The 14,448-nt window shown below is 39.1% G+C and overlaps 1 protein-coding gene across 3 annotated transcripts in view; it reads left to right on the forward strand.

Annotated features, from left to right (window-relative positions):
* Positions 1 to 4,088: 4,088 nt before the first annotated feature.
* Positions 4,089 to 14,448, forward strand: part of Ccnb3 (cyclin B3) — a 58,830-nt gene continuing 48,470 nt past the window's right edge. For 2 of the 3 annotated variants that reach the window (XM_059250596.1, XM_059250598.1), the window contains exons 1-3: positions 4,089 to 4,166; positions 7,110 to 7,194; positions 12,697 to 12,830. In XM_059250596.1, the coding sequence (XP_059106579.1) occupies positions 12,735 to 12,830 (96 nt within the window). In that variant the 5' untranslated portion in view covers positions 4,089 to 4,166; positions 7,110 to 7,194; positions 12,697 to 12,734. The remainder of the gene's footprint in view (positions 4,167 to 7,109; positions 7,195 to 12,696; positions 12,831 to 14,448) is intronic. The other variant, XM_059250597.1, reaches the window with a different exon arrangement.

Here is a 14,448-nt window from a genome sequence, read left to right on the forward strand (position 1 = left end):
GGCATCCATAAAATCATAGTCTGCCTATTTGTCCTGCCAAGTATCTTCCAGCCTTAGATATAACCTACCCAATTTAGTTTAGATGATGACACTGTGACTATTTAAAAGATGGGCAGTGATGCCAAAGGTTATTACACATAGTTTATTGTGGGCCAATAAACTTGGAAAAGCTGCTTATTTTTCTTTTGACTTGTCTTCCAGGCCAGGAGAACACACAGTGCTAGTTAGAGTAGCTTCCTATAAGTATGCTAAAGTAAACTTAGATGACTATTTAAACATTTCTGCAATGGTGAGGCATAGTCACTTCTGTCAAGTATTTATATTATTATATGATATATTGTGAACCTCTGTCTTTTCCTATGAATGAGAGAAGTAGAGGGGAAACATAAAGGACTTAAATATCTCTAAACATTCTCATTTATATGTTTCATTTTACAGGGGAACTGTTAAAGGTCAGTGTAAGTTTCTCTGCAGTCAGAGGCTTAATTAGACAGGTAAGGACTGTACTATTGCCTTTTGGTAGAAAATGACTGTCTTGGTTAGGGTTTCTATTGCTGTGATGAAACATCATGACCAAAGCAACTTGGGGAGGAAAGGGTTTATTCGGCTTATACTTCCTCATCACTGTTCATCACTGAAGGAAGTCAAGACAGGAACACAAACAGGGCAGGAACCTAGAGGCAGGAGCTGATGCAGAGGCTATGGAAGGGTAGAACTTACAGGCTTGCTTCCCCTGGCTTGCACAGCCTGCTTTCTTATAGAATCCAGGACCACCAGCCCAGGGATGGCACCATTCACAATGGGCTGGGCCCTCCCCATCAATCACTAACTAAGAAAATGCCCTGCAGCTTGCCTATAGCCAATTTTATGGAGGCATTTTTTTTTAAGTTGAGGCTCCTTCCTCACAGATGACTTTAGTATGTGTCAAAGTGACATAAAACTATGCAGCACAATGACTTACAACTATTTTTTAGGTTTGGCTTGGCTGTGGCTATTTCTGATTAGGCTCTCCCTCTTATAACTGTGAGATTTTCCTCTTATTTCCTAGAATGCTTATTTATTGCCTTTTTTTTTTCGAGACAGGGTTTCTCTGTGTAGCTTTGCGCCTTTCCTGGATCTCACTCTGTAGCCCAGGCTGGCCTCAAACTCACAAAGATCCATCTGCCTCTGCCTTCCGAGTGCTGGGATTAAAGGCTTGCATCACCACTGCCCAGCGCTTATTTATCGTCAATGTTAACATGTGACATTAACTGGATCTGGTCTTTTAAAACAAACTTCTGTTTCCTATGCCTGGGTCATCTATATTGCAAGTCTGGAAATCAAATTATTTGTGTTGTCTTCATTGTATTCACCACAATAATAGGCATACAGTTGGGGGTTCAAGAAATAAACACCAGTTTTGAAATTTAGGCAGGAAACATAATTGAGAAGCCAGAGAGTCATGGGATCTGTAAAAAATGATAAAATAAAGCTTGTTCATTTACCCAAGTAGGAAAGATTGTTCCTAGAACAATGAATGTAATACTTTAGGGCATATCAGTCTTCTGGCAGCCACTTAGAACTGGCTTTCTAATATTTCAGAACTGGAGTAGTGCTTGAGAATTGGCCTGCTTATTGGGCTTCACATATAATCTCTTATGAGATGGGTAGTCTTCATTTATTTATTTGTTTGTTTGTTTGTTCGTTTGTTTTTGGAGACAAGGTTTCAATGTGAAGCCGTGGCTGACCTGTAATGTACTATGCAGGTCTTGAACTCACAGAGATCTGCCTGCCTCTGCCTCCTCAAGGGTTGGGATTAAAGGCGTGTGCTAGCACGCCAGCCTTATTTATTTTCACTTATTTATTTCACCTTTTTGAGGCAGGGTCTCACTGTATCTTGGAGGTTGGCTTAGAACTTACAATGTTATTACCCAAATTGTCTGGACAGTTTCCTGTATGCTACCTGTATGGAATTATGTAGGCAGGGAGAGTTACCATGCTGGGCCTAATTTTAGTTTTGATACATAATGATGTTGTGATGGACCTATATACACTGTATAGTGATTAAATAAAGGTGAATGGAGTATCCATTTTCTCAAACATTTATTTTTTCTGGTTAAAAATGTTTTAAAAATAGTCTTCTCACATCTACAAAACACTCCTGCACCTAAGGCTCAGGGAACATGATAGAAGAGGGAGCAGAAAGAGTGTAAGAAACAGAGGACCAGGGACTTTGCCATGAGAGTGTTTCTCCCAGTAACAACAGAAGCTATACCAATGAAGTCTCCCCAATATGACTGCCAAGTGTGAGGTGAACAGGAATACCAATGAACACACCAAACTGGATGGGAAAATGCCCATAAGGCCTCAACTCTACACTAAGAACTACAGGCAACTGAGGAGAACTGGGAGAGGTGGCCTTCCCCAGGGAAGAGCACACCAACTGGTTGTCTAGGGCCAAACAGCCATCCCTGAAAACATACATAGAGGTAGCATTATATGACTAAACAGGCTACATTTAGAAATATATATGAATATGCAAATACATATACGTATGCAATCACAATTAGTGAAAAAGAATGCATGTTATTATGTTAGATGTCATATACATCTGTCCTTTTCCATGATAGAGAGTAGAGGGGAAAAAATAAAGGACTTAAATATTGAAGTGACTAAGGTATTGACATCTTGTTCTGGCTTTATTTTGTGTCTGCTTAGACACCTCTCAGACTCCCATCCCTCGGTAACCGCATCTGCCTTGGCAATGCTTTTGAGACTGTCTAGGGACCCTGGCCATGGTCCATGTATATTAACCAAAATAATTAATGCTTGTATAAGCTAAAACAGAAAACAAAAATAATTAGAGGAAATGTAAATAAAAAATAATTGTCAAGTTGTGTCTGAAAAATACTGCTAATTTCTGCAAAAGGACAGATGTCACAGGGTTGCTCCAGTCCCCTTGAACACTAATGTTATTATACTTTTAAGGGTTTTTTTTTTGTAGTTTTGTTTGTTTTTGTCTTTTCAAATACTCAGGGCATTAGCCTGTTCTTGGTCTGGTCATTATTAAAGGACACTTATACTCTTAATTGGCTTAATTAGCATGCTTGCCAGTAACTATCTAGCATGGGTCATTTCAATATCTCTAAACATTCTCATTTATATTTTACATTTTATAGGGGAACCGTTAAAGGGAAATAAAAATTCTCTGCAGTCAGAGGCTTAATTAGAGAGCTAAAACTGTTCTATTTCCTTGTAGACTACAACTGTTTTGGAGAGGCAGGTTTGGTTTGGCAATAGAATTTGAGAGTGGCAAGGAGTAATAGGAAGGTTTGGAGGGAGGAAAGGGAAGGGAGAAATGTTGTAATTATATTTTAATCTCAAATAAATTGAAGCTTAGACCATTAATAAGGTAATAAACTCCTTATAAGAAAGAAAAAAAAGTATTTTGGCCTAAGCTAAGGTTACGGGCTAGTTGCAGACCAGCCTGAGATATTTAGAAAGCCCTTGCCTTGAAAAATATAAATCTCATTTTAAAACAACCACCGCTCCTGACCCAGCTGGGCAGGCAAGCTGTCTCATCTAGTCACGCTATTGTCCCAGCAAACTATCTCTAATAGTCACCCTATTAGTCAATATCATGCTGATTTATTCTTCCTAATTGTAAGTTGGTTAAAACAAGTATTATTTTATTCCGAAATATAGTCCGTCCTTTGGTAGTGTTGGGATTCGAACCCACTTCTCTCCTGGACTTACGTCATCAGAGGCTTACCCTCCATTTTATAAATTGGGGCTAGCCCACTGACGGTTTGAGGGGGGGGGGGGAGGCGGGAAATCTGTTTCTGGTCACTTCCATTGTTTTGAGCTGGCAGGGGTGTACCGGCGCGCTCAGAGATTCGTAAGTCTTTTGTTTCTTCTAGACTCTGGTGATTCAGGCAAGAAATAATTGGATAAAACTTTAAAAACTCCCTACTATGATCTTTTGACCCCATCACTTGATTTCAAGTCCCACTGAGGGAAGCAGATTCTGTATCTCCCTCTGGCGGTGAAAATGGTGGGGTCTTTGGCCCCTTTTCTTCGCGCCTACTAGCACCTGGCGCTGGTTGGTACCGGCAGGCAGTTGGTACCCACCCGGAAGGTGGCCCAGACGCTTATACTGAAGCAGTTGGTCAGTGTTCCATCTCCAGGTAGCACCTCACTTATTTTTATTTAATTTCGGTTGGTGTCCACCCCCCACACTTAAAATTTGTAGAAAATGTTTTTTTTTTCTCCGTAGATCGGAACATTTTCAGTGTTCTAGCAATTGTCTATGGTTCTTTAGCTTAGTAAAAGTACTTGTTTTATTGTCTGTTAAAACCCTTTTGCTTCACATATTTATATTTGGTGTCAGAGATCAATGTGCTGGAAGAAATTTGGCTGGCCAAACTAGCGATTTAATTTGGATGTTTTTCTGTCAAAATTTGAACACCTGATGGCGGGAAAAAGTTTTAAAAAGTACTTAGATGTACTATTTGTGTTAAAAGCTTTGTTTTTCAGTCATATATAGTCTTCGTTAGCTGTAAAGGAGATCTTTAAGCATAAAGCCTTTCGGGTCCTCTTAGTACTTTGTTGTAGGCTCCCCTTAACATGAGCCCTGAAGATGTTCCTCAACTAGGTCTCAGGCCTTGACTGGTAGTCCTGCTCCAAGGTTAGCTGTCAGCCTTAGACTGCCAGTGCTTGGTGCCAACAAAACAGGATCCTGGGTAGAGGCAGTGGACTTATGTGGTTACTAGTATATAATATTCCCTATCCTGAAACCCGTATACATTGTATTTGATAAATTTTCTTAGTTTTTTTTTTAATAAAGATGGATTCAGTGAAAGCACAAATTATCCAGCTTTGTAATAGGATTTAGCACACCCTTAGTCACTCAGCAATTACTTATGGTGATCTTTGAATGTACTTCTTTTACTAAGTTGATTCTTAGTGATTCCATTGTAAATATAATTTTTTTCTTAATTTCATTTTCAGATTATTCCTTGTAAGGGTATAGATTTTTTTTTGGTGTTTCAAGACAGGTTTTCTCTGTGTAGTTTTGGTTCTTGTCCTGGAATTCGCTTTGTAGACCAGGCTGACCTTGAACTCACAGAGATCTGCGTGCCTCTGCCTCCTGAGTTCTGGGATTAAAGGCACAGACCACCACTGCCTGGCTGGGTATAGACGTTTAATTGATTTGTTCATTGATCTTGTATCTCAACCTTGAGCTTGTTTTCTAGCTCTAATAATTTTTCTTTAGGTTTCTTTTTAGCCTATCTGTATATGTAGTGGTTTACATATATTTAATTTTGAAGATAAGTCTCATGTCCTTGTAATAAGCTCATTTGTTAGTGGTATTTTTAAATGTATTGCTAAAATATGTTTGCTAGTATCTTCTTAAACATTTTGCTTTTTTATTGTGAGTTATGTTGGCCTGTGATTTTCTTTTTTGTGCTGGCTTTGAATGGTTTCACTATCACTGAGTTGGCATGTTACCTCCTGAGGTTTTGTTTTTTGAGACAGGCATAGAACTAATGTTAAATATTCTTTAAGTGTGTGGTTTATCTCTCAATTTGAAGTGCTTAGGTCTGGAGATTAATTTTTAGAGGAATAATAAATTAAAATTTTATTTTTTTTAGCTGTGGGCTTATAGCCTTGTGCACATATTAAGGATTTGCTTTTATAGTATGAGTGACATTGGCCTGAAGTTTTCCTACTTTGTGCTGGTCTTTGGATGGTTTTGGTGTCACGGAGTTGGCATGTTACCTCCTGAGGGTGGTGTTTTTTTGACATAGACATGGAACTAATGTTAACATGGACATAGCAGTAATGGACTCAAGGAGTTATTAATAATAAAATTTAAGAACAGGATGTGGAACTTGGAGGGATATGGGGTAGAGGAACACTAGGGAGAGTTGGAGGGAGGTAGTGATAGGTAGATCTGATCTACAATTTAAACATTGTATAAATGTATGGGATTTTTAAAAAAGGAAATTTTTTTTTTGGTTTTTCGAGACAGGGTTTCTCTGTGTAGCTTTGTGCCTTTCCTGGGACTCACTTAGTAGTCCAGGCTGGCCTCGAACTCACAGAGATCCACCTGGCTCTGCCTCTCAAGTGCTGGGATTAAAGGCGTGCGCCACTACCGCCCAGCAAAAGCAAAATATTTTAAAAACGTCTATTCAAATTGTTTCATATTAGGTGTGCTATGAATATTTGTGATTTCCAAGGAATTACTATAATTTTATTTAAGTTGACAAGAGTGTTTGCATATAAATATTCACTAATTCTTTTGATGTCAATAGGGTCTGTAGTGATATGCTCTGTTTGGTATCCCATTTTAAATAGTTTTATTAAAATATAATTGAAATATAAGACCTGCAAATATTTAATATGTATATTTGATGAATTTAGTCATATTAATATATATGATAACATCACTGCAATTGAGGTATTCTTTTTATTTTTTATTCCTGGTGTTTTTATTTATTCTCTCTCTCCCTCTCTCTCTCTGTTTCACTCCCCCAACTCCTTTATTTTTTGAGACAGGGGCTACATATGTAGCCCATGCTGATTTTGAAATAACTATCCATTATAGATGCATGCCACCATACCCTGGGCCACTAAGATCTACTTTCTTAAATTTTAAATGTGGAAGTTAGCACTATCTACCACATTATTGATTACAGTCACTATTGTATAGAATACCTTTTTATTCCTGTATTTTAAGATTTATTTTTATTAAGTGTGAGAGTGCACATTCACTTGTGCATGCATGTGTGTGTGTGTGTGTGTGTGTGTGTGTGTGTGTGTGTGTTGCATGCCATGTGAATACTCCTGGAGTCCAGAAGAGAGCATGGATCCCCTGGAACTGGAATTACAGGCAGTTGTGAGCCACCCAACATAGGTGCTGGAAAAGGAACTTCAGTCCTCTGTGAGAGCAACAGGTGCTCCTAACTACTGGGTCTTCTCTCTAGCTTCCCTCTGGGTCTTTTTTATATTAAGTTCTCTCTCTTCCTTGTCTGTCTTAACTAGAGCTTGTCAAGTGTTTCATCTGTTAAAGTACCAGCTTTTTGTTTTATATTTTCACTAATTTGTTTTTGCCTTTTCATTGGCAGATGCTCTGGAACTGGAGTTGCAGGCAGCTGTGAACTGTCATGTGAGTGTGCGCTAGGAACTGAACCCAGGTCCTCTACCAGAATAGTAAGCACTCTTAAGCACCAAGCTGTCTCTCTAGCCACTCCATTATTTTTCACTCTTTTCAGTGTTTTTCTTCTTGGTGTTCCAGTACTCCCCCTATTATCTTTTTATTTGTTTGTTTGCTTATTTGTTTTGCTCTTCTATGAGCATTCTGTTTATAGATTATTGGTGACATGTTCTCTTGGTTTCCCATATTTTAAGAAACATTTGATTTTTCCCCTTTACTCCTAAAGTATATTGTCTCTGTGTATATATTTATAAGTTGGCAGAGCTCTACTTTTAGTTCTTGGAAAATACTGTGTTACTCCTTCTGGCCTCATGGTTCCTGATGAAAAAACCATTGTCATTCACAAATTTGACTCCCATTGAAAGGTGCCACTCCTCCTTTGCAGCTATCAAGGGGATTCCTTTTTGTTAATTAAAATTTTTTCTCTAAAGTTATGAAAATATTCTTTCATTTTTATCTATATTTCTATGGCTTCATTTTCACATTTAAATCATGGATCCGTCTAGAATATATTTTATTATTTTTTTTGCGTGCATTGGTGTTTTGCCATGGGTGTCAGGTCCCCTGAAACTGGAGTTACAGACAGCTGTGAGCTGCCATGTGGGTGCAGGCTTTGAACCTGGATCCTCTGGAAGAGAAGTCAGTGCTCTTAACCACTGAGCCATCTCTCCAGCCCTAGATATATTTTAATGTGAGATAGATAATAACTTTCTGCTGGGCTTTAATGTACTGTGGAGGGAGGAAAAGAAAGCTCACATCGCATGCCTGGAGGTGGTATATTGTTATATTGGAGTTAAGGGCTATTTCCTCTTTCCTCTTATTCCTTTTGGTTACTCCCCTGAGAGAAGGTTAAATGAACCTGAGGCATGAAGGCTAAGGGAAAAATAAATTTTTGAGTTTCAGAAAGAGCCAGTCTTGTGTTTCCTGCCCATATTCCCAGCACTTGGAAAATGAGGCATGACAATCCTGAATTGGAAGCCAACTCGGGCTTTATAGTGAATTCTTATGTCAAAACCAAAATGATTTTAAAAACTTTCTTTACTAAGTAACTTTTTGTTTTGTTTCCTTTTTAGATGACCTAGAAAGCAATAGGCAAGCCTAAATTAGTTTTGTGATTTTTATGTTGCTTTTGATTGATGAACCTCGTATTAATTTTTAGTCCTTGTGGGACACAGTTATGCACAGTGATGATGCTTACAGGAAATTATATTGATGGGAGATTATAAGAAGGAGAGGGCCTAGGATCATATTCATGTCTTCAATGTAGACACTGTGATAGACTGTCAGGAGGGTGGGCTAATAATGAAGGTAGGGATGTGGTTTTGTGGATAGAGTACTTGCTGTATTATAAATTCTGTAAACTCTCTGCCAATTCCTTCTCTATATTTTCTAGTTTGGGGAACAGAGCTCCTGCTCTTTAAGTAATTTGTTTTACAACTGAATTAATATAGAAATGAAATAAATGAGAATATCTGTATTATAGAATTGCCCTGCCTCAGTGTAGCTTTGTGATATCGGGCACTTAGCAAGCTGCATTTTATCATTCCTAAAGTGGGAATAATTAAAGTACCTATCTTTTTGGCCAGTATTTAAAACAATTAAAATTTTGCTATGGTTAGCATAGAGCTAGGGCTGAATTAATTTTAACTTCTACTAGCTTTGTGTACTTCAGGTGCTCATTCATAAAGTAGGGGCCAAACTTTATGTCCTCTTTCTCCTACATTTGTATTGCCTTCAGGACGTAATACTGGACTCTAGAAGGGTTGTTAATTGTTTTAATTGAAATGACACTACATTATTCAGTAGTTATTTCCCCATCCTCCAGGAGGATTAAAATGTATCTTTGCAGAGACGCATTACTCCCCAAGCCTGGTCCAACTCAAACCCACAGCCCAATGACAGGTCCATTAGCCCCAGAGTGCAGTTTAAAAATACCCATTTCCTCTCGTTGTCAGGGGATCACAGTAGCTGCATGTGCTGATTGGGACCCTGGTAACCCATCAGCAGTTTGCTTTCTCCTGGACCAAACTCTAGTGGGCCCTGTTAGAGAGAGCCCAGGACTGGTTGAGACAGACTGGGTAGGTAAGGACACATACTTTGTTCTTGTCCCTGGTCTTTCTTGCTGTATCCTTAATCTCTGTGTGAGGTAGACACCTTTAGTTTATATTAGCTCAAGCATTTGGCACTGTCACCCGCTAGTTGGTCCTTGGGTCACTCCAGCTACTTGTCGCACCCTGTCTTCTCTTGTTGGAATGCACAGTATACCTGTAAGGAAATATTGGTCTCCTTCTGCCAGGCAAAACTCTTTGGAGTGAACCCTGCCCAAAGTTGGGCAAGGAGTGTTTACTAGGGGATGAGATAGAAAAGCTAATGAGAGTGGGTTCCAACTCAGATGGATGATCCAGTACACAGGGCCGCAATCAGAGTACGTTTAAAAGGGTCTTTAACAAGTGAAAGTATACATGATTGATTTCATGCACAAGTGCTGTGAGATCCGCTGGATTTTTAAGACAGAGAATGAATGCTACTTGAAAATGTGTTTTGAACTATCAATTACAGGGTGAAAACTTGTCTTCTCTCGTTATCTCTTTTATTTCTACTGACTCTTCTTCAGCCCCCCCCCCCCCCTTCAACTCTGGTTTTCCTAGGGATGTCTTCTGCTAAGATTCACTTAGAGTCTAAGGGACTGCAGAGCAGCGTGCCTCTTAAACTTTAAAATGCACACACAACACCTGGAGCTGTTGTATATTACATGCTGGGGTTTTTTAAATCTCCCAGGTATTTCTAATGCTGCGTGTCATTGGTCACATTTTGAATAGGAGACAGCTGTGGTCATGTTGCCTCATTTTCTTAGTTTGGAAACTTACCATTCAGATTGCCCAGCGTCATCAAAACAATTGCCGACAGGGTCAGAGCTACATTAGGCATTTTTCTACCCCAGTGCTGCTTTCACGGACACTGTGCTGTGCCCTCTTTCCAGTGCCTTGCTGCATTCAACCACCTTTTATGTGAAGTGATGTGCATAATCATTCCTGTAGTCTGTTTTGATCAGATTCTTTCTGCTACCCTTGTGTGGGTTACAATGTACAGTACAACATCCAACAATTATCAGCCTAAAATTGGGGAGATGGAAAATCTGGAAAGGGGAAAGCATTCGATTTTTTTTCCTCTATGGAAGGTTTGAGGTTTTGGAGGTGGTAGAAATCAAGAGTGCCCTTTCATGGTTTTTAAGCCCAAGTGCCTTCCTTCAGTGATCTCCACTTTCTTTTTTTATAACAAGCTATCTCACTGAACTTGAAACTCACAGACTCCTTAGACTCGATGGCCAAGGAGTGCCAGGGATCCACCTTGTCTCCACTCTTTCTTTTCCAGTTCTGGGGTTATGGTCATGTACCATTATGCCAGGCTTTTCCATGAGTGATCTGGATCCAAACTCAGGTTCTCATGCTTGCAGAGCAAGCCCTTTACCCACTGAACCATCTCCCTAGCCCCAAAGCATCCATTATAAAATAATGTTTTAGAGAGTGTTGGTCCCCCCTTCTCCTCTGTCTGTCTCTGGTGGCTGGGATATTACTTTACCTAAGTTAGTGTATGGATCCCTCAAAGCAGATGCTTAGTATTGCGGATAATGAGTATAGCCATCATCTGCATAGTTTCATTTTCTCTGGGGTTTAGTCTGTAGTCATCAGCTGAAAGTTTTCTAGTCTCTTGACTCCATATTTCTTCCTTCCTTTTGAAGGGTAAAGGTAAAGGTTTCATAACATAGGTCTCTGGTAAGTCATAAATAATGTATTTGAAGCAAGAATGATGATAGTGGTATAAGTGATTTCGACAGTGTACTAAGTTATAGGTGCATCCAATCTAACTTTATTGCTGCTTGGCCGAGTTTTGGGGGGTTGAGATAAAACAAATTGGTTTAGATTTGAGAGGAGAGTAGAATGTAACATTTATTGAGCACCTACCATGTATGCTTTACACATACAGATTTATATTTGAGCTGCACAACTCCTCTTTATGTAAGTGGCATTGTAGTTGTTTTGCAAACGAGGTCCCGGAGACTCAGAGATGGTAAATTAGCTGATTTAGAAGCCTGATTACCGGAACTCTGAAACCTGTGTCCATTCCCGCTCTTTAATACTGCAACCTTTACATTTTTTGAAGTATTTTGAACATGATCAGAAAGACTTTATAGTACTTTAGAAAGTGCTTGGTAATCTGTGTTGCTTAATATTTTCTTTGGGGGTAGTCATTCACTTAACTCATTTGGTACTATAAAATGGAAATTGAATGTGAATGGGTTTGGAAGGGAAGCTCTGTCAGAGATGAAAGGATCTCTTGTGTAGCAAAACAACAATTACTTTTAATAATAATGCAGCTGCCTGTAAGGTGCATATGTATATCTTTTTTTGAGACAGAGTTTCTCTGTGTAGCCCTGGCTGAACTCATTCTGTAGACCAGGCTGGCCTCAAACTCAGAGATCCACCTGCCTCGGCCTCCTGAGTGCTGGGATTAAAGGCGTGTGTCACTACTACCCAGCACTTATGTGTATCGTAACTACTGAGGATTCACAAACTAAAAGAACCTTTGAGAATATAAACTAAAATCTCATACTGAGATTGGCAAAGCTAGAACTCCCCTAAGGGATGTAGTGACTATTAAATTCTTATCATAAATTATTTTCAATAATTTGTTTCCTTCTGCTCTTTTCTATTTTCTTTCTTTCTTTCTTTCTTTCTTTCTTTCTTTCTTTCTTTCTTTCTTTCTTTCTTTCTTTCTTTCTTTCTTTCTTTCTTTTTTTTGAGACAGGGTGTGTGGCTTTGTGCCTTTCCTGGAACTCACTTGGTAGGCCAGCCTGGCTTTGCCTCCTGAGTGCTGGGATAAAAGGTGTGTGCCACCACCACCCGGCTATTTATTTTCTTACCTAGGTGTCTAGATAAGATACCTAGATATAGAATTAGATCATAGTATCTTCTAATTGGATGCCAGTTTAGGGTACTGTCTTGCCTGTTATGCATACGTTGCTGTATGTAGTCATCCTCCTGTATTTTTGTGTAGTGTTATAATTTCTGTGACCAGGACTTAAAAAATACCATCAAGTCCAGAAGGTAGTAACCATGCTATATGAACTGTCATGTATTTGATTGTCTCAGTGCACAACTCTTATGCAAATTTGTGCCTAGTATTCCTGAGTCTAAACTAGGGCCTAAGCCACAGCCACCGCACCTATAGAGGGTGGCATGTCTCAATTAAAAGAAGTTGTAGTTAGAGTTAGGTATAATTACTTCTATTTATAGGTGGAGCAGCTGAAGCCCATGTTGTTTAAGTTATTTTCTCCGGGTTAATTGGGATAGAACCAGGCTTTGTACCCAGATCTACTCAGTCTTAAGGCATATATTTTCTAAGAAATGCTATAGAAAAACTAAGTTTTCTTGAGTGTCTACAAAATTTTGTGGTACTTCTGGTGAATGATACTTTAAAGCATTTCTTTCTGATTGCAGCTCTGCCTTGGATGAAACACTGCTGAATCTGCATTAAGATGCCACCACCACTACTATCCCAAAGCTCCAAAGTGGAGACTGAGAAAGTTCAGTGTAGCAAGATCGTGCCCAGTGAGGAGGAGCAATCTGAAAAGGTTAAAGCAAATTATCTCTTCCAATAGTGTCTCATGTGGTCTCTTCATGCATTGCTTTGGTGCTTATCCTTACCTCTTAATCTTTTATGATGTTGGTATTAGTCTGAGAAAGTGGGTATTGCTAGCAATCCTTGCAGTTGGGACTAGCAGCAGGTTGGAACATGGGGCTAGGCATTAAAGATTTGGTTCAGGGCTGAGCTCTCGCCTAATACATGCAAGGCCTTAGGTTATATCCCAGTCATTCCCCCAAAGGAACTTGTGCAAAAGGTATAAATCCTACTCATACTTCAATATGTATGGGTGAAATAAAGGGCATTTTCCACATTTTTCAAAGCCAAACAATATTGAGTTCTCATTAATGATCATGTCTATACTTTATATTCCTCTAGAAGCTCCAAGTATCTTACCAGGAGGCTATAGTACATTCTTGGTAGTACATTTTGTCAGTAAGAATATTGTTGTGCTTTTTAAATATTCAGATTGAGTATCCCTAATTTGAAAATCCAATATTTAAATTTTTCAAAGTCTGAAACCCTTTGAGTGCTGACCTAATTCTGCAAGTGGAAAATTCCATATTTAATCTCAAGTGATGGAGTTCATAGTCAGACTGCAGGCATATTAGTGGCCAAGGAGATTGTTCACTGTTTAAAGCAGTTGCAAGCATGAGGACCAGTTTGAATTCCTAGAATCCATGGGAATGCTGAGTGGACATGGCAGCTTGCCTGTAATTCTAGTGCTCAGAAGGCAAAACAGGGGATCCGTGGAGCAAGCTGGCTAGTCCCACAAGCTGTATAGGCAAACTCTAGATTCAACTGAGGAACACTGCCTCAGTGAATAACATGAGAGCAATAGAAGGAGATCGCTGATATCAGCCTTGGGCTTCCACATGCACAGGCACACATTTGCCCATGTACACTCTTGCACATATATGTGTACCCACACATATGCAAACATGCATATTTATATATGCATGCATACAACATACATACAAAAATGCAGGTCCACTAAAATGTTGTATAAAATTGCCTTTAAGCTACACTTTTATAAGGTATATATACAAAACAAATATGTAATTTGGGCAATAGGGGGAGGGGAGGGTAATGGAGGAGTAAATATATCCAAGTATATGATATACTTAAAATATCAATATGAAACTAGTTGCTTTGAACAGTGAATATACACTAGTGAAATTCTTTAAAAAGAAAGGCTGGAGAAGTGACTCTATGGATGAGACCTTTTGCTGCTCTTAAAGAGGATTGAAGTTCAGTTCCCAGTACCCATATCTGCTGGCTTATAATACTTTGTAGTTCCAGCTCCAGGTTATCTGAAGCCCTCTTCTGGCTTCTGTGAGTACCCACTTTTACCTACACATACCCACATGCAGAAGCACACATACATGCACATAATTAAATAAATTTTGATGCTGGAAAGATTGCTTGGGTTTTTAGAGTGTATATTGCTTTTCCAGAGGACCCAAGTTCAGTTTCTAGCGTCCATACTAGAGGGCTCACAACCACTTATAACTCCAGCTCCAGGGAGGAATCTCATGCCTCTGGTCTCCATGGACACCTGCAGTGTGTGCACATACCAAAACATAGACAATACATATACATAATTA

Source organism: Peromyscus eremicus, chromosome X (assembly GCF_949786415.1).
Source record: "Peromyscus eremicus chromosome X, PerEre_H2_v1, whole genome shotgun sequence".
NCBI classification, from domain to species: domain Eukaryota; kingdom Metazoa; phylum Chordata; class Mammalia; order Rodentia; family Cricetidae; genus Peromyscus; species Peromyscus eremicus.